Consider the following 25,012-nt stretch of genomic DNA (forward strand, 5'->3'; position numbering starts at 1 on the left):
GGATTGCTACAGGGCTATGGGGAGAGAGCGGGGTAGTGGGATTAGTTTGGGGTTTGATACAGGGCTATGGGGAGAGAGCGGGGTAGTGGGATTAGTTTGGATTGATAAAGGGCTATGGGGAGAGAGAGCGGGGCAGTGGAATTAATTTGGATTGATACAGGGCTATGTGGAGAGAGCGGGTCAGTGGGATTAGTTTTGGATTGATACAGGGCTATGGGGAGAGAGCGGGGCAGTGGGATTAGTTTGGTGATTGATACAGGGCTATGGGGAGAGAGCGGAGCAGTGGGATTAGTTTGGGATTGATACAGGGCTATGGGGAGAGAGCGGGGCAGTAGGATTCGTTTTGGATGGATACAGGGCTATGGGGAGAGAGCGGAGCAGTGGGATTAGTTTGGTGATTGATACAGGGCTATGGGGATAGAGCGGAGCAGTGGGATTAGTTTGGGGATTGATACAGGGCTATGGGGAGAGAGCGGGGCAGTGGGATTAGTTTTGGATTGATACAGGGCTATGGGGAGAGAGCGGAGCAGTGGGATTAGTTTGGGATTGATACAGGGCTATGGAGAGAGAGCGGGTCAGTGGGATTAGTTTTGGATTGATACAGGGCTATGGGGAGAGAGCGGAGCAGTGGGATTAGTTTGGTGATTGATACAGGGCTATGGGGAGAGAGCGGAGCAGTGGGATTACTTTGGGATTGATACAGGGCTATGGAGAGAGAGCGGGTCAGTGGGATTAGTTTTGGATTGATACAGGGCTATGGGGAGAGAGCGGAGCAGTGGGATTAGTTTGGTGATTGATACAGGGCTATGGGGAGAGAGCGGAGCAGTGGGATTAGTTTTGGATTGATACAGGGCTATGGAGAGAGAGCGGGTCAGTGGGATTAGTTTGGTGATTGATACAGGGCTATGGGGAGAGAGCGGGGCAGTGGGATTAGTTTTGGATTGATACAGGGCTATGGGAAGAGAGTGGGGAAGTGAGATTAGTTTGTGATTGATACAGGGCTATGGGGAGAGAGCAGGGCAGAGGGATTAGTTTGGGATTGATACAGGGCTATGGGGAGAGAGCGAGGCAGTGGGATTAGTTTGGTGATTGATACAGGGCTATGGGGAGAGCGGAGCAGTGGGATCAGTTTGGGATTGATACACGGCTATGGGGAGAGAGCAAGGCAGTGGGATTAGTTTGGGATTGATACAGGGCTCTGGGGAGAGAGCGGGGCAGTGGGATTAGTTTTGGATTGATACAGGGCTATGGGGAGAGAGCGGAGCAGTGGGATTAGTTTGGGATTGATACAGGGCTCTGGGGAGAGAGCGGGGCAGTGGGATTAGTTTTGGATTGATACAGGGCTATGGGGAGAGAGCGGGGCAGTGGGATTAGTTTGGGATTGATACAGGGCTACGGGGAGAGAGCGGGGCAGTGCGATTAGTTTGGGATTGATACAGGGCTATGGGGAGAGAGCAGGGCAGTGGGATTAGTTTTGGATTGATACAGGGCTATGGGGAGAGCGCGGGGCAGTGGGATTAATTTTGGAGCTCTTTCAAAGAGTGGGTGGAGTGGATGTGCTCCCTGAAATACTGCAACACTGCCCCACCTTCCTAACCAACGAACTGTAGCGCAAGCCTGCTCTCAAACTGGGGAATGGGAATGTTCCAGTACCTGCGGACATTAGGACATGAAGGCCCGTACGCTGCCTCTAATGAGAGCTCGACATATAGGGCACCTCCGGAGATTAGGAGCACAGTCTCTGCATACAACCAGGTGTCCACAAGTTATAAAAACAATGGAGACCTCTTTATCCATGCACACTTTACAGGTCCGTTCATTCTTGAGCTGGCGCAGTTGCTCTTCAGCACTCAAGTCTGTAAACGTATGAAGACAAAAAGATATTTAGACCACTTATACTGGCTTTATCACATCATGTTTCTGTGGGAATGTGGTATTGAGATAGAAGATCAGCCATGATCATATTGAATGGTGGAGCAGGCTCGAAGGGCCGAATGCCCGACACCTGCTCCTATTTTTCTATGTTTCTATGTACAAAGTAACAATGGATTATTTCCTCCTCACAGCTCCCTGCGGACACTGCTCTGTAACTGGCCATTCGGTGTTGAGAGCAAACAGCCCAGAGCACTGACCTTCGCTCCCTCACTGCTCCTGAGAAACACCTCTGCTATCTGCGGTATATTGTAGTAAGCCACTGCCTCAGATCAACCCTTAGACTGTGTCACCCAACGCCACCTTGCTGCGTAGTGTATTAGCCAACAGAGTTCCTCTGTCTGCTGTTTTAGTGGAGGTACTGATCCATATAGAAATAGGTAATGTCTGCATTAAAATTGAGAGTAAAAATTGTCACATCAACACGTTCTGTGTTCTTCTCCTAACATCACTGTTAGAAACTCCGATCTCCCGTAGATCCCACCTCCCGTATCAGTCTATACCGTCAGTGGCCTTAGCGTTAAATTTTTCTGGGAGTTGACTCACACTGCTCTGTGTCTCCTTGTATGGTAGTGTAACCCAGGGTTGTAACATCCCCTTGTGGTCTGGACCAGATCCTCGTGTCTTTCACGCATTTATTTCTTCAGTCTCCCCAATGGTCGATCGAGTTTCCATCAGGGTGAAGTAAGACTTACACAGGATATACGGCACAGAAACAGGCCATTCGGCCCCACCAGTCCATGCCAGCGTTTATGCTCCACTCGAGCCTCCTCCCGTCTTTCCTCATCTAAATCTATCAGCAGAACCCTCTGTTCCCTTCCCCCTCATATGTTTGTCCAGCCTCCCCTTAAATGCATCTCTACTATTCGCCTCAACCACTCCCTGTGGTAGCGAGTTCCACATTCTCACCAATCTCTGGGTAAATAATTTTTTTCTGAATTCACTATTGGATTTCTTGGTGACTATCTTACATTGATGACCTTTAGCTTTGCTCTTCCCCACAAGTGGAAACACATTGGGGGAAAAATTCAGTTGGTAGCGCCACCCGTTAGTGCCTTAAGAGGGCGCTAAGTGGGGCGCAAACCAACTGGCGCCCGGACGCGGCACTGCCCACGCCTCCCGCTAAATTCAGTGGGAGGTTAGTGGTGGCACTAACCGTTAGCACTGCGCCGCTAGCGATGACGTCATCGGTGTGCGCAGCGCCCCGCTCACGCCCCGGCCGCAATCTTCGGGAGCGCCCCCTGATTTACCACCGGACGCTATGTCCGACAGGGTCAGGGTGGCATACCTGCGGCCGGGGAGGCGTAAATGAATGGCGAGGTGCGAGGCGGCCATTTTTGTTGTTGGCCACCTGCCAGCACTCCCGTCCCCGGCCTCCAGAACCCCCCCCCCCCGTGGAGTGCCGGCTGCGCTCCAAGAGCCCGGCACTTCTCTTGGGTGCCGGGCTCTTTTGCCTGCACTCCCGATCCCCGGGGGCCCAGCTGGGCCCCAGATCACGCTGCACAAGGCCCCTCCCCTTTAAGAAGGGGAGAAAGGCCTGCAATACCGCAGCGCGACGTGCCGCAGCGTGTAGCGCTGCGGCACGTAGCACCATGATATTCACTCGCAGCGCCCCAAGAGGGAGGCGGGGCGTCTCCAGTAGTGCCCCGCTTCCCTTTGGGGCGCAACCGACCAATTTCCGGCGCGGGGGCGCTAATTTTTCCGGGGCGCTACTTTTAGCGACCTGGCGAAGTTAGCGCCTCAAATGGGGCTATACTGAATTTCTCCCCCATTCTCTCTCTGTATCCACTCTATCAAAACCTTTCATAATTTTAAAGACCTCTATTAGTTCACCCCTCAGCATTTTCTTTTCAAGAGAAAAGAGACCCAGCCTGTTCATCCTTTCCTGATATGTATACCCTCGCATTTCTGGTATCATCCTTGTAAATCTGTTTTGCACCCTCTCCAGTGCCTCTATATCCTTTTTATAATATGGCGACCAGAACTGTACGCAGTACTCCAAGTGTGGTCTAACCAAGGTTCAATACAAGTTTAGTATAACTTCTCTGCTTTTCAATTCTATCCCTCTAGAAATAAATCTTAATGCTTGGTTTGCTTTTGTTATGGCCTTATTGAGCTGCATCGCTACTTTTAGTGATTTGTACAGTTGTACTCCCAGAGCCCTTGATGCGGATTGTTACGCTGCCTTATACCACAGTGAGTCCAAGGTACAGAACAACAGCTATGAACAGTTTCACTTATTTCCAGCAATACAACTTGTCTTCATTTAATAATAACAAAATAATAAATTTGCTACGTTAGCCCACTTCAGTAGGTCATCTTACGTGACTTAAAGCTATTTTCCAGCTCCTTTCCCATGCTCCATGCTTCTCCTAGCCCTTTGCTCTCTGACTGTCCCCAGCTTTCACCGCTCTCACTCTTTTTAAAAGCCTGACTCCAATGTCAGCTTTTAGTTAAACTGATTAGCCCACCCACTGAGTGGAATCCACCAATCTAACAATCAATAGAATTATTGTAGAAGCACTGAGTGTGAACGATCACTGGAGTGACCCTGAGCCCTCTGGTAGACTCTGAAGCCTCTGATGCTGCAGCTCACCCCGTCCCTGAGCTGTTGACTCTCTCCGCTCACTTGGAGCACGTATGGCTTCCCTTGGCCTCTGGTCAACCCCTGCAAGACACAAAATCACCAGTCAGTGTGAGGGTCTGTAACGAATCTCAGAATGTTTGCTGAATACACCCCGAGCTTTGACAGTGAAGCCCCCTATTTGATAATGGAGTAGATATATCACTGTGAAAACACAAGACCGTCACTTTACAGTCAAGTCCTTCCAATAGAACGTAAAATTCAGCTAATAATTCAGAAAGAAAGGAAGAGTTTTTATTGAAGTTATACCTGTGTTTAGTTGTCTCCTTTCTCGTTCTTCCTCCTCAGCCCCTAGTAGATCAGAGAGAAGGTCACTGACCGAGCTGTACTGTGTCCCGGTCAGCAGGTACCTGCTACCAACCAAACTCTCTATCAAACTGCGATCAAACCCCATCTGGAGCACACTCTGAACCACAGCGGACTGCATGAGAGGAGACAGCTCCGCATTGCCAACTGCTCCTGGAAGGAGATACATTTACGGTGAGACTTTAAGCATGCTCCTCCCTTTACTGTCTCTTCACTCCCCTTTCTCTCCCCCTTGTCCTGAACCAGAAGGGTGGAACAAAGGTGGGAATATGGAATGCCGTTTGGCCATTTGCTCGGGTCATTTCCAAATCCTCCCCTCCTTCCCAGCGCCTTCCCTGTTGGATTAGGAGCCGTGGCTCAGTGGCAGCACTCTTACCTCTCGGCCAGAAGGTTGTGGGTTCATGCCCCACTCCAGGGGCCTGAGCCCATCATCCAGGCTGACACTCCACTTGAGGGAGTGCTGCACGCTTTTGAACATTACATTAAGCCAAGGCTTTATCTGCCCTCTCCCTGGGAAGACTCTCCCCAGATGTAAAAGATCCCAGGGCACTATTCAAATAAGAGCAGGGGAGTTCTCCCCAGTGTCCTGATTAATAGTAATCCCTCAACCACCATCACTAAAATAGATTAACTGGTCTCTTTGTGGGATCTTGCTGTGTGCAATGACAACAATTCAGAAGTATTTCACTGAGTGTGAATTTCTATGTAATTCTATGCGAAGCGCCTTGGGGCGTCTGGGGACATGAAAGTAGCGACACAATTACTGACCTCTCCCTGGACAGACACTCCCCGGGTAGTCTCTCCCTGGGCAGACTCTCCCCGGGCAGGGCCTGACACAATCTGTCCAGTTATCTTCATAATGCAGCTCAAAGAGGTGAGATCTGGAGCAGGACAGGGAGAATTCTACGATAATATTTCAATCAGGCCCGATGGTGAAAACAACTCAAGCCTCCGGCAACGTCCAGCGGGTGGACAGTGGGCTCACTCCACCCACAGCCCCCCACATGCCCAACGAAAGGGATCACGCACAAATCGACCCCCCACCCGTAGGATGGGTAACCCCAGGATTCTCTGGCACACCCCACTGACTAGCTCTGCGGTAACACCAGACTGCCTGGCTTAGCAGCCTGACCCCCCACCCCCACCCCCCCCCCACAACCAATACCAGACCCTTAACCCCACAACTGTGGGAAGACTTCAAAATAAAACATTTTAACAATAAATTTATACGAGACCTTTGTGTGAAATTGTATTTTGAAAAACACACCTTGTCTGGCAGGAGTTCGTGGCTGAGAAACACCCTGAAACTACAAGAAAACACAGCAATTAACAGCCTCGACACACACACACACCCACACACGCTGTCACACACCGACACAAACACACACACACACACACACACACACACCCTGACACACACACACACTCTGACACTCACACACACTCTGACACTCACACACACTCTGACACTCACACACACTCTGACACTCACACACACTCTGACACACACACACACTCTGACACTCACACACACTCTGACACTCACACACACTCTGACACTCACACACACTCTGACACTCACACACACTCTGACACACACACACTCTGACACTCACACACACTCTGACACACACACACTCTGACACACTCACACACTCTGACACACACACACTCTGACACTCACACACACTCTGACACACACACACTCTGACACTCACACACACTCTGACACTCACACACACTCTGACACACACACACACTCTGACACACACACACACTCTGACACTCACACACACTCTGACACTCACACACACTCTGACACACACACACACTCTGACACACACACACACGCTGTCACACACCCACACACACTCTGACACACACACACTCTGACACTCACACACACTCTGACACACTCTGACACACACACACACTCTGACACACACACACACTGACACACACACACACTCTGACACTCACACACACTCTGACACTCACACACAGTGACATATTCAGACACACGTGCGCACACACACAACTTGCATTTGCATAGCGCATTTACCGTAATAAAACACACACATATACTGACACACATGCACACAGGCACACATGTGTGCAGACGCACACAGACACATAGATTATGACTGCACCAATATTATTAAGCCCACCGTTGACTCTAAGATATCGGAATGTAGTTCCTGGATCCTGGTCACATAATCTCGCCCTTTCACCTGGAGTAAAAATTCGCAGCTGGAAAAGCAGGACATTAAAAACTAGTTACAGAAAACAACCTAAGATTTATCAAATATCACACTGTACTTACTGAATTAACTCCCCTCCCCCCGCCCAGCTTCCTCCACATTCTCCTGAAGACGCTGCCTCCTTGCAGGAGTACAGCATCAGTTGCCCTCCAGTACCTTGTCTAGGTGACCACTGTAGGTGACGTTCAACCACAGGGAGCATCACCGACCCTGTCCTCACCTGACGCCTGCACTATCCAGCTCAGACCACTGGATAGGGTGCAGGAGTGGGAACTCAGGCTGATTCTCCCCCAGCCCAGGAGCGTTCAGGCCTCACTACTGCCCCCACCATGCCCAGCGTGTGCCGGATAGAAACTCCAGGCCATGCCCCTGTGATCCGCTTGTTGCCTGGAGATGAGCAGGGCTGGGAGATAAGGCGGCATCAATGTAGAATGCCCATAGCTGCGGGCAGCGAACGACAAACACCCTCTTACTCCTACTGTTTAAAGGGAGTTAGAGGGAGAATGTTAACTCCTGCGTGGTTAGCTGGTAGAGCCGGTGGGCCTGTTGGTGCTGCAAGAGGGCCGGTCCATTTTACCGGCTGGGCCTCATTAACATATGCAGCTGGGCCTAATTAACATATGTAGATGGGACTCATTAACATATGTAGCCGGGGCTCATTAACATATGCAGCCGGGCCTCATTAACATATGTAGCCGGGACTCATTAACATATGTAGCCGGGACTCATTAACATATGTAACCGGGCCTCATTAACATATGCAGCCGGGCCTCATTAACATATGTATATGGGACTCATTAACATATGTAGCTGGGCCTCATTAACATATGCAGCTGGGCCTCATTAACATATGTAGATGGGACTCATTAACATATGTAGCGGGGCCTCATTAACATATGCAGCTGGGCCCCATTAACATATGTAGCCCGGAAACGATGGGGTTCGGCTGCACTGCTGCTCACTGTTGAATAGCCAACTGACAGTAACCGCAGGTGGCACCGAACGGCCCTCCTCGCCCAGATGACCTAGTCAGGGGGGGGGGGGCGCACAGGGAACGGCCCAGAGCGGGCTGCCTCGGGGCAAACCAATCTCACCGGGGGGGCCTCAAACAAGCGTTAGACCCCATTATTTGGATATGCCAAGGCTCCGACACCTCCTTCAGGTGGGATTCAGTGGGAGTCAGTGGGTGTCAGTGGGTGTCAGTGGGAGTCAGTGGGTGTCAGTGGGAGTCAGTGGGTGTCAGTGGGAGTCAGTGGGAGACAGTGGGTGTCAGTGGGAGTCAGTGGGGGTCAGTGGGATTCAGTGGGAGTCAGTGGGATTCAGTGAGGAGTCAGTGGGAGTCAGTGGGAGTCAGTGGGTGTCAGTGGGAGTCAGTGGGAGTCAGTGGGATTCAGTGGGAGTCAGTGGGAGTCAGTGGGTGTCAGTGGGAGTCAGTGGGTGTCAGTGGGAGACAGTGGGTGTCAGTGGGAGTCTGTGGGTGTCAGTGGGTGTCAGTGGGAGACAGTGGGTGTCAGTGGGAGTCAGTGGGTGTCAGTGGGAGTCAGTGGGAGTCTGTGGGTGTCAGTGGGTGTCAGTGGGTGTCAGTGGGAGTCAGTGGGAGTCAGTGGGTGTCAGTGGGAGACAGTGGGTGTCAGTGGGAGACAGTGGGTGTCAGTGGGAGTCAGTGGGAGACAGTGGGTGTCAGTGGGAGTCAGTGGGAGTCAGTGGGTGTCAGTGGGTGTCAGTGGGAGTCAGTGGGTGTCAGTGGGAGTCAGTGGGTGTCAGTGGGAGTCAGTGGGTGTCAGTGGGTGTCAGTGGGTGTCAGTGGGAGTCAGTGGGTGTCAGTGGGTGTCAGTGGGAGACAGTGGGAGTCAGTGGGTGTCAGTGGGAGACAGTGGGTGTCAGTGGGAGTCAGTGGGTGTCAGTGGGTGTCAGTGGGTGTCAGTGGGTGTCAGTGGGTGTCAGTGGGAGTCAGTGGGAGTCAGTGGGTGTCAGTGGGTGTCAGTGGGTGTCAGTGGGTGTCAGTGGGAGTCAGTGGGAGTCAGTGGGTGTCAGTGGGTGTCAGTGGGTGTCAGTGGGTGTCAGTGGGTGTCAGTGGGAGTCAGTGGGTGTCAGTGGGAGTCAGTGGGTGTCAGTGGGAGTCAGTGGGAGTCAGTGGGTGTCAGTGGGAGACAGTGGGAGTCAGTGGGTGTCAGTGGGTGTCAGTGGGAGACAGTGGGTGTCAGTGGGTGTCAGTGGGAGTCAGTGGGAGACAGTGGGTGTCAGTGGGAGTCAGTGGGTGTCAGTGGGAGTCAGTGGGTGTCAGTGGGAGTCAGTGGGTGTCAGTGGGAGTCAGTGGGAGTCAGTGGGTGTCAGTGGGAGTCAGTGAGGAGTCAGTGGGTGTCAGTGGGTGTCAGTGGGTGTCAGTGGGAGTCAGTGGGAGTCAGTGGGTGTCAGTGGGTGTCAGTGGGAGACAGTGGGTGTCAGTGGGAGACAGTGGGGGTCAGTGGGTGTCAGTGGGAGACAGTGGGTGTCAGTGGGTGTCAGTGGGTGTCAGTGGGAGACAGTGGGGGTCAGTGGGTGTCAGTGGGAGTCAGTGGGAGTCAGTGGGTGTCAGTGGGAGTCAGTGGGTGTCAGTGGGTGTCAGTGGGAGTCAGTGGGTGTCAGTGGGTGTCAGTGGGAGTCAGTGGGTGTCAGTGGGTGTCAGTGGGAGTCAGTGGGTGTCAGTGGGTGTCAGTGGGTGTCAGTGGGAGTCAGTGAGGAGTCAGTGGGAGTCAGTGGGTGTCAGTGGGTGTCAGTGGGAGACAGTGGGTGTCAGTGGGTGTCAGTGGGTGTCAGTGGGAGTCAGTGGGTGTCAGTGGGAGACAGTGGGAGTCAGTGGGAGTCAGTGGGTGTCAGTGGGAGTCAGTGGGAGTCAGTGGGTGTCAGTGGGTGTCAGTGGGTGTCAGTGGGAGTCAGTGGGAGTCAGTGGGAGACAGTGGGTGTCAGTGGGTGTCAGTGGGAGTCAGTGGGTGTCAGTGGGTGTCAGTGGGAGTCAGTGGGAGACAGTGGGTGTCAGTGGGTGTCAGTGGGAGACAGTGGGTGTCAGTGGGTGTCAGTGGGAGTCAGTGGGTGTCAGTGGGAGACAGTGGGTGTCAGTGGGTGTCAGTGGGAGTCAGTGGGAGACAGTGGGAGTCAGTGGGAGTCAGTGGGAGACAGTGGGAGTCAGTGGGAGTCAGTGGGAGACAGTGGGAGACAGTGGGAGACAGTGGGAGTCAGTGGGTGTCAGTGGGTGTCAGTGGGAGACAGTGGGAGTCAGTGGGAGTCAGTGGGAGTCAGTGGGAGACAGTGGGAGTCAGTGGGAGTCAGTGGGAGACAGTGGGAGACAGTGGGAGTCAGTGGGAGTCAGTGGGAGACAGTGGGAGTCAGTGGGAGACAGTGGGAGACAGTGGGTGTCAGTGGGAGTCAGTGGGTGTCAGTGGGAGTCAGTGGGAGACAGTGGGAGACAGTGGGAGTCAGTGGGAGTCAGTGGGAGACAGTGGGTGTCAGTGGGTGTCAGTGGGAGTCAGTGGGTGTCAGTGGGAGTCAGTGGGAGTCAGTGGGAGTCAGTGGGTGTCAGTGGGAGACAGTGGGTGTCAGTGGGTGTCAGTGGGTGTCAGTGGGAGACAGTGGGAGTCAGTGGGTGTCAGTGGGAGTCAGTGGGAGACAGTGGGAGTCAGTGGGTGTCAGTGGGAGACAGTGGGTGTCAGTGGGTGTCAGTGGGAGTCAGTGGGAGTCAGTGGGTGTCAGTGGGAGTCAGTGGGAGTCAGTGGGAGACAGTGGGTGTCAGTGGGAGTCAGTGGGTGTCAGTGGGAGTCAGTGGGTGTCAGTGGGTGTCAGTGGGAGTCAGTGGGAGTCAGTGGGAGTCAGTGGGTGTCAGTGGGAGTCAGTGGGTGTCAGTGGGTGTCAGTGGGTGTCAGTGGGTGTCAGTGGGTGTCAGTGGGAGTCAGTGGGTGTCAGTGGGAGTCAGTGGGAGTCAGTGGGAGTCAGTGGGAGACAGTGGGAGTCAGTGGGTGTCAGTGGGTGTCAGTGGGAGTCAGTGGGTGTCAGTGGGAGTCAGTGGGAGTCAGTGGGTGTCAGTGGGAGACAGTGAGGAGTCAGTGGGATTCAGTGGGTGTCAGTGGGAGTCAGTGGGTGTCAGTGGGAGTCAGTGGGTGTCAGTGGGTGTCAGTGGGAGTCAGTGGGAGTCAGTGGGTGTCAGTGGGTGTCAGTGGGAGTCAGTGGGTGTCAGTGGGTGTCAGTGGGAGACAGTGGGTGTCAGTGGGTGTCAGTGGGTGTCAGTGGGTGTCAGTGGGAGTCAGTGGGTGTCAGTGGGAGACAGTGGGAGTCAGTGGGAGTCAGTGGGTGTCAGTGGGAGTCAGTGGGTGTCAGTGGGTGTCAGTGGGAGTCAGTGGGAGTCAGTGGGAGACAGTGGGTGTCAGTGGGTGTCAGTGGGAGTCAGTGGGAGTCAGTGGGAGACAGTGGGTGTCAGTGGGAGTCAGTGGGTGTCAGTGGGTGTCAGTGGGAGTCAGTGGGAGACAGTGGGTGTCAGTGGGTGTCAGTGGGAGACAGTGGGTGTCAGTGGGTGTCAGTGGGAGTCAGTGGGTGTCAGTGGGAGACAGTGGGTGTCAGTGGGTGTCAGTGGGAGTCAGTGGGAGTCAGTGGGAGACAGTGGGAGTCAGTGGGAGTCAGTGGGAGACAGTGGGAGTCAGTGGGAGTCAGTGGGAGACAGTGGGAGACAGTGGGAGACAGTGGGAGTCAGTGGGTGTCAGTGGGTGTCAGTGGGAGACAGTGGGAGTCAGTGGGAGTCAGTGGGAGACAGTGGGAGTCAGTGGGAGTCAGTGGGAGACAGTGGGAGACAGTGGGAGTCAGTGGGAGTCAGTGGGAGACAGTGGGAGTCAGTGGGAGACAGTGGGTGTCAGTGGGAGTCAGTGGGTGTCAGTGGGAGTCAGTGGGAGTCAGTGGGTGTCAGTGGGTGTCAGTGGGAGTCAGTGGGTGTCAGTGGGAGTCAGTGGGAGACAGTGGGAGACAGTGGGTGTCAGTGGGAGTCAGTGGGAGACAGTGGGTGTCAGTGGGTGTCAGTGGGAGTCAGTGGGTGTCAGTGGGAGTCAGTGGGAGTCAGTGGGAGTCAGTGGGTGTCAGTGGGAGACAGTGGGTGTCAGTGGGTGTCAGTGGGTGTCAGTGGGAGACAGTGGGAGTCAGTGGGTGTCAGTGGGAGTCAGTGGGAGACAGTGGGAGTCAGTGGGTGTCAGTGGGAGACAGTGGGTGTCAGTGGGTGTCAGTGGGAGTCAGTGGGAGTCAGTGGGTGTCAGTGGGAGTCAGTGGGAGTCAGTGGGAGACAGTGGGTGTCAGTGGGTGTCAGTGGGAGTCAGTGGGTGTCAGTGGGAGTCAGTGGGTGTCAGTGGGTGTCAGTGGGAGTCAGTGGGTGTCAGTGGGAGTCAGTGGGAGTCAGTGGGTGTCAGTGGGAGTCAGTGGGTGTCAGTGGGTGTCAGTGGGTGTCAGTGGGTGTCAGTGGGTGTCAGTGGGAGTCAGTGGGTGTCAGTGGGAGTCAGTGGGAGTCAGTGGGAGACAGTGGGAGTCAGTGGGTGTCAGTGGGTGTCAGTGGGAGTCAGTGGGTGTCAGTGGGAGTCAGTGGGAGTCAGTGGGTGTCAGTGGGAGACAGTGAGGAGTCAGTGGGATTCAGTGGGTGTCAGTGGGAGTCAGTGGGTGTCAGTGGGAGTCAGTGGGTGTCAGTGGGTGTCAGTGGGAGTCAGTGGGAGTCAGTGGGTGTCAGTGGGTGTCAGTGGGAGTCAGTGGGTGTCAGTGGGTGTCAGTGGGAGTCAGTGGGAGTCAGTGGGTGTCAGTGGGAGTCAGTGGGTGTCAGTGGGAGTCAGTGGGTGTCAGTGGGAGTCAGTGGGTGTCAGTGGGTGTCAGTGGGAGTCAGTGGGTGTCAGTGGGTGTCAGTGGGAGTCAGTGGGTGTCAGTGGGTGTCAGTGGGTGTCAGTGGGAGTCAGTGGGTGTCAGTGGGAGTCAGTGGGTGTCAGTGGGAGTCAGTGGGTGTCAGTGGGTGTCAGTGGGTGTCAGTGGGAGTCAGTGGGAGACAGTGGGTGTCAGTGGGAGTCAGTGGGAGACAGTGGGTGTCAGTGGGAGACAGTGGGGGTCAGTGGGTGTCAGTGGGAGACAGTGGGGGTCAGTGGGTGTCAGTGGGAGTCAGTGGGTGTCAGTGGGAGTCAGTGGGAGACAGTGGGGGTCAGTGGGTGTCAGTGGGAGACAGTGGGAGTCAGTGGGAGACAGTGGGTGTCAGTGGGAGACAGTGGGGGTCAGTGGGTGTCAGTGGGTGTCAGTGGGAGACAGTGGGAGTCAGTGGGAGACAGTGGGTGTCAGTGGGTGTCAGTGGGTGTCAGTGGGAGTCAGTGGGTGTCAGTGGGTGTCAGTGGGAGACAGTGGGTGTCAGTGGGAGTCAGTGGGAGTCAGTGGGTGTCAGTGGGAGTCAGTGGGTGTCAGTGGGGGTCAGTGGGGGTCAGTGGGAGTCAGTGGGTGTCAGTGGGAGTCAGTGGGTGTCAGTGGGGGTCAGTGGGTGTCAGTGGGAGTCAGTGGGTGTCAGTGGGAGTCAGTGGGTGTCAGTGGGTGTCAGTGGGTGTCAGTGGGTGTCAGTGGGAGTCAGTGGGAGTCAGTGGGAGTCAGTGGGTGTCAGTGGGAGACAGTGGGAGTCAGTGGGTGTCAGTGGGTGTCAGTGGGTGTCAGTGGGAGACAGTGGGAGTCAGTGGGTGTCAGTGGGTGTCAGTGGGTGTCAGTGGGAGTCAGTGGGAGTCAGTGGGTGTCAGTGGGTGTCAGTGGGAGACAGTGGGTGTCAGTGGGAGTCAGTGGGTGTCAGTGGGAGACAGTGGGGGTCAGTGGGTGTCAGTGGGAGACAGTGGGAGACAGTGGGTGTCAGTGGGAGTCTGTGGGTGTCAGTGGGAGACAGTGGGAGACAGTGGGGGTCAGTGGGTGTCAGTGGGAGTCAGTGGGTGTCAGTGGGAGTCAGTGGGAGACAGTGGGGGCCAGTGGGTGTCAGTGGGTGTCAGTGGGTGTCAGTGGGAGACAGTGGGTGTCAGTGGGAGTCAGTGGGAGACAGTGGGAGTCAGTGGGTGTCAGTGGGTGTCAGTGGGAGACAGTGGGAGACAGTGGGTGTCAGTGGGAGTCAGTGGGAGTCAGTGGGAGACAGTGGGTGTCAGTGGGTGTCAGTGGGAGACAGTGGGAGGCAGTGGGTGTCAGTGGGTGTCAGTGGGAGTCAGTGGGAGACAGTGGGTGTCAGTGGGAGACAGTGGGTGTCAGTGGGAGACAGTGGGAGACAGTGGGTGTCAGTGGGTGTCAGTGGGTGTCAGTGGGAGTCAGTGGGAGTCAGTGGGAGACAGTGGGTGTCAGTGGGAGTCAGTGGGAGTCAGTGGGAGACAGTGGGAGACAGTGGGTGTCAGTGGGAGACAGTGGGAGTCAGTGGGTGTCAGTGGGTGTCAGTGGGAGTCAGTGGGAGACAGTGGGAGACAGTGGGTGTCAGTGGGAGTCAGTGGGAGACAGTGGGAGACAGTGGGTGTCAGTGGGTGACAGTGGGGGTCAGTGGGAGACAGTGGGTGTCAGTGGGTGTCAGTGGGTGTCAGTGGGAGTCAGTGGGAGACAGTGGGTGTCAGTGGGTGTCAGTGGGAGACAGTGGGTGTCAGTGGGTGTCAGTGGGTGTCAGTGGGAGTCAGTGGGAGACAGTGGGAGACAGTGGGTGTCAGTGGGTGTCAGTGGGAGACAGTGGGTGTCAGTGGGTGTCAGTGGGAGTCAGTGGGAGACAGTGGGTGTCAGTGGGTGTCAGTGGGAGACAGTGGGAGACAGTGGGGGTCAGTGGGAGTCAGTGGGTGTCAGTGGGTGTCAGTGGGAGACAGTGGGAGACAGTGGGGGTCAGTGGGGGTCAGTGGGAGTCAGTGGGAGTCAGTGGGAGACAGTGGGTGTCAGTGGGAGTCAGTGGGAGACAGTGGGGGTCAGTGGGTGTCAGTGGGAGTCAGTGGGAGTCAGTGGGTGTCAGTGGGAGTCAGTGGGAGACAGTGGGAGACAGTGGGGGTCAGTGGGTGTCAGTGGGTGTCAGTGGGAGTCAGTGGGCAGGATGCCACTGACGTATAGCGACATGCACACTGATTAAAAAATAAATCATATTCACAAATTTACAATGGATAATCAGCAAATAAGACACAAGCACACCTGCACTCTTGCGCACGCACTCACACAACACAGGCCGACACACGCACTCACACAACACAGGCCGACACACGCACACAGGCAGCACACAGGTAGCATGGGCTGCCACACTCAGATATAGAAACACACTCTGCCACACGTCTCGTTAAGCTGTCTGTGGTCAGTACCGTGGAAACCATTTTGCGTGCTCTGTCCATGGATCATCGCCCGGCTCCCAGTTTCGGAGACCCCCATCGCAGTGAAAACATTTCACGTTGTCACGGTGTCCTGTCCAACAGGGAATTTACATGATTAGCTGTGCATTCACTCAGTCAGATCGATACCCAGAAGGTCAGCCCTGCAGGACTCACGCTGGCCACCCAGAAACACGCGCGGCCTCCACACAGATCAGGACAGCAGTGCTGCTCATCACTGGAACCCAAGCAATGTGACACAAACAGCTCGATTAGCATCTTCTCCCGTTCCCGCCCTCCCTCTGCTGCAGGCACGGACTCTCGCTGGGCTATGGCAACCCCTCCCCCGCGTGTGACCATTCTTCATGCGTGACACTGGACGGCGACTGAAGCTCAGCTAGTCAACCACGGGGGGAACCACAGTCAAGACCAAACCTGCCCTCGCCCAATGTGAACCCACGTCCACCTTTCCAGGGGTGGGGTGGGGGCGGGGGGCTGGTGAGGATCTCCGGATAGGGGTCAGGGGCCAGGGCAGTGGTGAGGGACACACCTTGCCAGGACAAGCAACTGTTGTGGGGGTCTCGGTGTGTCGGGGGGTCTCGGTGTGTCGGGGGGTCTCAGTGTGTCGGGGGGTCTTGGGGTGTCTCGGCGTGTTAAGGGGGTCTCGGTGTGTCAGGGGGTCTCGGTGTGTCGGGGGGTCTTGGGGAGTCTCGGTGTGTCAGGGGGTCTCGGTGTGTCGGGGGGTCTTGGGGAGTCTCGGTGTGTCGGGGGGTCTCGGTGTGTCGGGGGGTCTTGGGGAGTCTTGGTGTGTCGGGGGGTCTCGGTGTGTCAGGGGGTCTCGGTGTGTCGGGGGTCTTGGGGAGTCTCGGTGTGTCGGGGGGTCTCGGTGTGTTAGGGGGTCTCGGTGTGTCGGGGGGTCTTGGGGAGTCTCAGTGTGTCGGGGGGTCTCAGTGTGTTGGGGGTCTCGGTGTGTTAAGGGTCTCGGTGTGTCGGGGGTCTCAGGGGGTCTCGGTGTGTTGGGGGTCTCGGTGTGTTGGGGGTCTCGGGGGGTCTCGGTGTGTTAAGGGTCTCGGTGTGTCGGGGGTCTCGGGGGTCTTGGTGTGTTGGGGGTCTCGGGGGGTCTCGGTGTGTTAAGGGTCTCAGTGTGTTGGGGGGTCTCGGGGGGTCTCGGTGTGTTAAGGGTCTCGGTGTGTCGGGGGTCTCAGGGGGGTCTTGGTGTGTTGGGGGTCTCGGGGGGTCTCGGTGTGTTGGGGGTCTCGGTGTGTTGGGGGTCTTGGGGGGTCTCGGTGTGTTGGGGGTCTCGGTGTGTTGGGTGTGTTAAGGGTCTCGGTGTGTTGGGGTCTCGGTGTATTGGGGGTCTCGGTGTGTTGGGGGTCTCGGGGAGTCTCGGTGTGTTAAGGGTCTCGGTGTGTCGGGGGTCTCAGGGGGTCTTGGTGTGTTGGGGGTCTCGGGGGTCTCGGTGTGTTAAGGGTCTCGGTGTGTTGGGGGTCTCGGGGAGTCTCGGTGTGTCGGGGGTCTCGGGGAGTCTCGGTGTATTGGGGGTCTCTGAGGGTCTCGGTGTGTTGGGGGTCTCGGGGAGTCTCGGTGGTCTCGGGGGTCTCGGTGTGTTGGGAGTGTCGGCGTGTTGGGGGTCTCGGTGTGTTGGGGGTCTCGGTGTGTTGGGGGTCTCGGGGTGTCAGTGTGTTGGGGGTCTTGGGGGATTTCAGCTTCACCGAGATTTCCCCAGGATATCAGCTCTTTATGTGGCACGTGGGACAGCAAGTCCACGCGCAGGACACGTGTCAGCAGTTTTACACAATCATTTTAGTTGTTAAAATGCAGTGGACGTGCGCGAGGTTAGAACCCCCACTGTAGTGATCCCAGGACTGACTGCCGACCTAGTTCAGAGCTCGAAGCCCTAATTTTGCTTCTCCCCTCCGGTGAGGTCAGTCCTGTTCACACTCACCTCCAGCTGGGATTTGATGTTCATTAACCCTCTCCTCTCCTGGTTTTGAACGATCCAAAGTAAACCTCCGAATAATTCCTAGTAAATGCATTCAACATCACCCATTATTGTGGTTGAGTCAGTGTTAAAGCGCCTGGGAAACCGGGTCAGCTTATAACTGATTCTGTGTCCCGAGAAATTCTTAATACTGCCCTATAATTTAAAAAGAATTCAACGACTATGGCTTTCAGAACTGGTGCCCAGAAATTATGACTGAAACTTCTAACGGACAGAAAAGAACGAAAGATTTGCATTTATATAGTGTCTTTCACAACTTCAGGACCTCCCATTGAGCTTTACAGCCAATGAAGTACATTTGAAGTGGAGTCACTGTTGTGATGTAGGAAACGTGGTGGCCAATTTGCGCTCAGCAAGATCCCACAAACGGCAATGTGATAATGGCCAGATCATCTGTTTTTTAGTGACGCTGATTGAGGAATAAACATTGGCTCCAGGACACTGGGGAGAACTCCCCTGCTCTTCTTCGAATAGTACACTGGGATCTTTGACATCCACCTGAGAGCGCAGACGGGGCCTCGGTTTAACGTCTCACCTGAAAGGTGGCACCCCCGACAGTGCAGCACTCCCTCAGTGCTGCACAAGATTAAATGTCAGAGATTTAGAACAGAGAATCTTCTTCACACAGAGAGTTGTGAGGCTGTGGAATTCACTGCCAGGATTAGTTATTGAGGCAAAATCTATGTCAGCATTGAAGATTAGATTAGATAGGTTGATGAAGGAAATGGGGGTTGAAGGTATATGGAAACAGGGCGGGTAAATGTAATTATAGAATCATAGAATGATACATCACAGAAGGAGGCCATTCGGCCCATCGTGCCTGTGCCGGCTCTTTGAAAGAGCTCTCCAATTAATCCCACTCCCCCTGCTCTTTCCCCATAGCCCTGCAAATCTTTCCAGTTCAAGTATTTATCATAGAAACATAGAAGATAGGAGCAGGAGTACGCCATTCGGCCCCTCGAGACTGCTCCGCCATTGAATGAGATCATGGCTGATCATCCAAATTCAGTACCCTGTCCCTGCTTTCTCCCCATATCCTTTGATCCCTTTAGCCTTAAGAAATATATCCAACTCCTTCTTGAATATATTTAATGAATTGGCCTCTACTGCCTTCTGTGGTAGAGAATTCCACAGGTTCACCACTCTCTAGGTGAAGAAATTCCTCCTCATCTCTGTCCTAAATGGCTTACCCCTTATCCTTAGACTGTGACCCCTGGTTCTGGACTCCCCGACCATCAGGAACATCCTTCCTGCATCTAGTCTGTCTAGTCCTGTTAGAATTTTGTAAGTTTCAATGAGATCCCCTCTCATTCTTCTAAACTTAGGCGAGTATAAGCCCAACCGACCCAATCTCTCCTCATAACGTCATTCCTGCCATCCCAGGTATCAGCCTGGTGAATCTTCGCTGCACTCCCTCCATGGCAAGAACATCCTTCCTCAGATAAGGCGACCAAAACTGCACACAATACTCAAGGTGTGGTCTCACCAAGGCCCTGTACAACTGCAGCAAGACATCCTTGTTCCTGTACTCGAACCCTCTCGCTACGAAGGTCAACATACCATTTGCCTTCTTAACCGCCTGCTGCACCTGCATGCTTACTTTATCCAATTCCCTTTTGAAAGTTACTATTGAATCTGCTTCCACCACCCTTTCAGGCAGCGCGTTCCAGATCACAACAACTCGCTGTAAAAACATTCTCCTCACGTTGTCTCTGCAAGTCTTTCTTTCTTCCTTTTCTCTGGCTCTTTTGCCAATCACCTTAAATCTGTGTCCTCTGGTGACCGACCCTCCTGCCACTGGAAACAGTTTCTCCTTATTTACTCTATCAAAACCCCTCCTAATTTTGAACACCTCCATTAAACCTCCCCTTAACCTTCTCTGCTCTAAGGACAACAAGCCCAGCTTCTCCAGTTTCTCCACATAACTGAAGTCCCTCGTCCCTGGGACCATTCTAGTAAATCTCCTCTGCACTCTCTCCAAGGTCTTGACATCCTTCCTAAAGTGCGGTGCCCAGAATTGAACACAATACTCCAGCAGAGGCCTAACCAGTGTTTTATAAAGGTTTAGCGTAGCTTTTGCACTCTATGCTTCTTTTAATAAAACCAAGGACCCCATATGTTTTTTAACAGCCTTCTCAACTTGTCCTGTCACCTTCAATGATTTGTGTACAGACACCCCCAGGTCTCTCTGTTCCTACACCCCCTTTAAAATTGTACCCTTTAGTTTCTATTGCCTCTCCTCATTCTTCCTACCAAAATGTATCACTTCACACTTCTCTGCGTTAAATATCATCCGCCATGTGTCCGCCCATTTCACCAGTCTGTCCATGTCTTCCTGAAGTCTGTTCCTATCCTTCTCATTGTTTACTACATTTCTGAGCTTCGTGTCATTTGCAAACTTTGACATTATGCCCTGTATACCCAAGTCCAGGTCAGTAATGTATATCATAATAAAGAGCAGGGGTCCTAATACCGACCCCTGGGGGACACCACTGCACATTTCCCTCCAGTCTGAAAAACAACCGTTCACCACTACTCTGCATTCTGTCCTTTAGCCAATTTTGTATCCGTGCTGCCACTGTCCCTTTAATCACGTGGACTTCAATTTTGCTAACAAGTCTATTATGTGGTACTTTGTCAAGCAGCTTTTGAAAGTCTATTTACACAACATCAATCACACTACCCTCCTCTATCCTCCCCATTACTTCATCAAAGATCTCGGTCAAGTTAGTCAAACATGATTTACCTTTAGCAAATCCGTGCTGACTTTCATTTATTAGTCCAAACTGTCTTGTTTTGCACACTTTGTACAAAACTAATAAATTGCAGGACAACGGAGTATTACAGTTTAAACTCTTTTATGAAGCATCAGGTCTGTGATCTCAATCATACAGCACAGTGGAGACAAGAAGGAGTTAGGACCCCTTACAGATGCCTACAGGCCAATGACAACTCAGCATGTGATCACATGTGAATATAATAGGTATTCCTCACAGATGCCTGTGGGCCAATGATAATTCAATATGCAAATGTTACATCCCCTTTCTTTTAAAAGAAAGATGTTATGCATTACTTTTAAACCTTTCTTCTACATAATGTTCTCGGCAGCATAAACATGTAAGTAAACTCAGCATTTAACTAGCACTGAAAACATCTCAACGTTTCAATAACGATGTACAGGTTTTTTTTAGGGCAGCGATCCGCCTACACCCTTTGACAGTTCACAAATCAAGGATAACTCTAGGCTTGACCTCTCGTCCCGACCTTGTGTGGTATGTGTTAGATCCGTGATTCTGAGAGTATGATGTTTTTCAATAACCACACGGATGCTGTAACTTAACAATCAACAGGTATCTACTGGAGTAGGGTAGTCTCAAGACTGGGGGTACAGAGGCATGCGCAAGGCTTATATACAGGTGTGGTCACTGCCGGTACTACAGTATACAGGAGCTGTAAAAGTAGTTCTCTCTTAAAGGTACATACACTGCAGTATGGAACTGAGCATGCTCCTGAATCGGTCAACAAATCAGGTTCAGGTTTAGGTTCAGGTAAGTATGATGTGTTTTGTGTATTGTTCTGTTCATCACACTCTGTTGAACTGATCCTCTCGTCGGAATGACAGTGTTGTTCCTTGGTGTTCAGGAGGTGCCTACGATTGCGGCGGTACACCTGTCCTTCTGGGGTGCGGACGTGATACGATCGCTCAGTGTCAGCTGGCTGGATGATGACTGCTGGCTTCCAGTAGTCATGCTCCTGGATCCTGACGGATTCTCCATTGTGCAGCGGCAGCAGTAGTCTAGCTGACCTGTCATAGTATCTCTTTTGGTGTTGCTGTCTCTGTACACGTTTTGCATGCACTTGCTTGCAACTGACGACCTCTGGCTGCAGCTGCTGGTTGGTGCTTGGAAGGATTGAGCGAAGTCTGCAGCTCATCAACAGCTGTGCTGGTGACTTGAAGTTGTCAACCGGAGTGTTGCGGTACTCAAGGAGACTGATGTAGGGGTCTCTTTTGTCCGCTTTGGCTTTGTCCATGAGTGTTTTTGCAATCTGGACAGTTTTTTCAGCAAGGCCATTACTTTGAGGGTAATGTGGGCTTGATGTGACATGCGTGAAATCCCATGCCTTGGCAAACGACTCGAACTCTTTTGATTTGTATTGGGGGCCATTGTCTGAGACTAAAGTCTCTACAATGCCATGCCTGGCAAAGGCTGCCTTTAGCTTGTGGATCACAGCTGCAGATGTGGTGCTGTGAAGCTTGTCCAGTTCAAAAAGTCTGCTGTAGTAATCAACAGTCACTATGTAGTCCCCGTTGTTCCATGTGAACAGATCTGTTGCCGCGACCTGCCAGGGCCTGTCTGGGATACGATGAGGTATCATGGGCTCTTTGACATTTGATGGGCGGCGTTCTAGACAAATGGAACATTTTCCGACAGTGTCCTCAATGTGTTTGCACATTCCGGGCTTTGTTTGCATTTTTCCATGCCCATATGTCCAGCATGAATTTTTGTCAACATCTCTTCTCTGAGACTGGTAGGAATGATGATTTTCTCCCCTTTGAAGATGATTCTGTTGATTTGTGACAGTTCGTCTCTGTGGTTCCAGAATTCAGATATGCTCCGAGGGCATTTCCTCCTTTCCTCAGGCCATCCTTCATGTATGACTTTGCTCAGCAGTGTGAGTTGTGCATCTTTCTCTGTTGCTGCTCGGATCTCCTTCAGTTTTGAGTCATTCACAGGTAAGCTGTTGTACACCATGTGCACCTGCACATCCATGCCTTCACTGAGGCTGCTGTCCTGGTAGCTAAGGGACTTTCTGGAGAGCGTGTCTGCGACAGGAATGTCTTTGCCTGGGTGGTGAATGATTGTGAAGTCATACTTCTGTAGCTGAAGGATCATTCTCTGTAGCCTTGGTGGGGCTGCGGCTAGTGGTTTCCTCATGATTGACTCGAGAGGCTTGTGGTCGGATTCCACAATGACTTGTCGGCCATAGACGTACTGGTGGAAACGCTTACGTCCAAACAGAATTGCATATAGCTCTTTCTCGATTTGAGCATAGTTGATTTCACTGTCTGTGAGAGATCTGGAAGCGTAGCCGATGGGCTTTCCTTCTTGCAGTAATACTGCGCCTAGTCCGTACTTTGACGCGTCCACTTGTAGTCTGAGCTCTTTGTTGGGGTCGAAGTAGGCAAGAACTGGTCCTGGTTCTCTGGTGATTAGGTCTTTCATTTTCTGAAATGCTGTGTCATGTTGTTTGTCCCACAGGAACTCATTGGATTGTTTGAGCAACTGACGCACGGGTGCGTTGATTTCGGAGAGGCTCGGGGCAAACTTGGCTAAGTAGTTAACCATGCCTAGTACTGTCTCTAGTTCTGCGCGGTTCTTCGGCGGCTCCATCTTCTTGATGGCGGAGATTTTCTCTGGATCCGGCTTAATGCCATCAGTTGAGAGGCGATGCCCGAAATAACTGATCTCGGTGGATCCGATTATGCTTTTCCCGGGGTTGAGCCAGATACCTTTCTCCCGTGATCTTTGTAGCATCGCACGGAGGTTCCTGTCATGTTCCTCTCTATTCCTGCCATAGATGAGGATGTCATCTACGACTGCGACTACCCCGTCGAGGCCTTCATAGGTTTCGTCGATCTTCCACTGGAATTCATCCTGAGCTAAGACCAAATGGTAAACGCAGAAATCGGTAGCGTCCAAATGGTGTGTTGAACATTGTTAGCTTAGATGACTCTTCCGTGAGCTTGATAGTCCAGTATCCTGATCGTGCGTCCATTACACTGAAGTAACGTGCTCCCACGAGCTTGGGTGTGATGTCATCTAGCGTTGGTAGGGGGTAGTGAGGGCGTTTGATAGCCTTGTTCAAATCTCTGGGGTCGAGACAGACTCTGAGCTTGCCTGTACGTGGTTTCTCAACCACTACTAACGCGTTGACCCACTCTGTCGGTTCTGTTTCCCGGACGATGATTTCTGTGTTCTCCATGCTCTGCAGCTCCTCCTTCAGGCGACTACGTAGAGCAAGGGGTATCCTTCTCGGTGGGCAAACCACAGGGGTTGCTGCTGGGTCAAGGTGAATAGTGCATTCACCTGGGAATAGTCCGATTCCTTTGAAAACGTCAGCAAACTCCTCCATGACTGTCTGCTTCTCAATTGGTGGTGTCAATGATAGCACTAGCTTGACGAGGTCCATGTCTAAACATGCCTTTAGACCTAGCACTGGAGGTGCTCGAGTGTCAACAATGTAAAAGTCCAACATCATGTCGCTTTCTTTGTACTTGCATTTCATCACGCATGTGCCTTTTACAATGAGCTGCTCACCCCCATAGCTGGTCAGTCTGCGTGAGGTGGGCTGTAGCTCACACTCATCCTTCAAGCTGTGATACTCACTCAGAGGAATTACATTAACCAGAGATCCAGTGTCTAGTTTAAACTTAAGCTCTGTGCCCTGTTTTCCTATCTCAATATCAGCAAAGGCTTGCTCAGTCTCTGAAATCTGTTTCTTCTGTGACACAGAATCAATAAACAGTTCCTCTGCATTTGGCTCTCTATTTGGCATTTGGCTGTCACTCACTGTGTGTACTGCTATTCAAAAAACAGTCCTGCAAACTTTAAGTGGTTCCGTTTACCACATTTAGTACATTGCCTTCCTTTGGCAGGGCATTGCTCCTTTTCTGCATGCCAGTTGTTTCCACAATATCCACAGTTTTTGAAGCATTTTATGTCTGTGTCGTTCATTTTTAGAACTCTCTCTGTTCTTTCTGTTCTGAAACACGCTCTTTGGGCGGTGTTCTTTGGTGTGTATCTATTAACTGCGTGCATTGTCTGTTCACTCGAGCTGCTCGTGGCGCCGGTTATGGTTTTCAACTGTGCTTGGGCTATCTTGTGCGATCTAGCTATGTCCATAGCTTTGTCCAGCGTTAGCCCGGACCCAACATTCAAAAGTTTCTCTCTCACTTTAGCTGAATGTATTCCAAACACGATGCGGTCTCTGACCATCTCATCTTTATCCACATATTCACAGGGCTAATAATTCGGTGGCGCCGCGTTTGGGGCGCCAAGCTCGCCTGGGCACCGGAATTTGCGCTCTGGGCGGAGCCGCTTGCGCCCTCCCGCTTGGGGCACTCAAACTGAATATTGCAGTGCTACGTGCAGCAGCGCCACATGCTGCGGCACGGCGTGCTGCGGTACTGAAGGCCCTCCTCCCCTTCTTAAGGGGGAGGGGCCTGCACCAGCGCGATCACCGATCGCGAGTGCCGGCAAAGGAGCCCGGCACCAAGGAGATGTGCGGGGCGCTCAGGACACAGCTGGCACTGCCCGGGGGGGGGGGATTAGGAGGCCGGGGAGGGCGGCGCGAGGAGGTGCTGGCAGGTGGCCACCGAAAAAATGGCAGCCCCGCACCTCCACCTTAATTTGCGCCACTACCGCCACAGGTAGGCCCCGGTGCTACGGGGGGGGCGCGACCCAATATTGCGCTCGGGGCAGTAGCGGGGCGCTGCGCACACCGATGATGTCATTGGTGGCGGCGCAGCGCTACAGGCTAACGC

At 53.1% G+C, this 25,012-nt stretch overlaps 1 protein-coding gene across 1 annotated transcript in view; it reads right to left on the reverse strand.

Moving 5' to 3' along the window:
- Window positions 1–25,012, reverse strand: part of LOC147102591 (baculoviral IAP repeat-containing protein 7-like) — a 43,683-nt gene that overhangs the window by 11,562 nt on the left and 7,109 nt on the right. Inside the window, exons 2-7 of the mRNA XM_085963237.1 lie at window positions 15,459–15,558; window positions 7,051–7,132; window positions 6,150–6,189; window positions 4,826–5,035; window positions 4,529–4,600; window positions 1,654–1,856 (exon numbers count right to left, since the gene is read on the reverse strand). Of these exons, the coding sequence (XP_085819363.1) occupies window positions 1,663–1,856; window positions 4,529–4,600; window positions 4,826–5,035; window positions 6,150–6,189; window positions 7,051–7,132; window positions 15,459–15,558 (698 nt within the window). The 3' untranslated portion in view covers window positions 1,654–1,662. The remainder of the gene's footprint in view (window positions 1–1,653; window positions 1,857–4,528; window positions 4,601–4,825; window positions 5,036–6,149; window positions 6,190–7,050; window positions 7,133–15,458; window positions 15,559–25,012) is intronic.

Source organism: Somniosus microcephalus, chromosome 21 (assembly GCF_052327205.1).
Source record: "Somniosus microcephalus isolate GS21.2 chromosome 21, FLI_Smic_1.0, whole genome shotgun sequence".
Taxonomy (NCBI): Eukaryota; Metazoa; Chordata; class Chondrichthyes; order Squaliformes; family Somniosidae; genus Somniosus; species Somniosus microcephalus.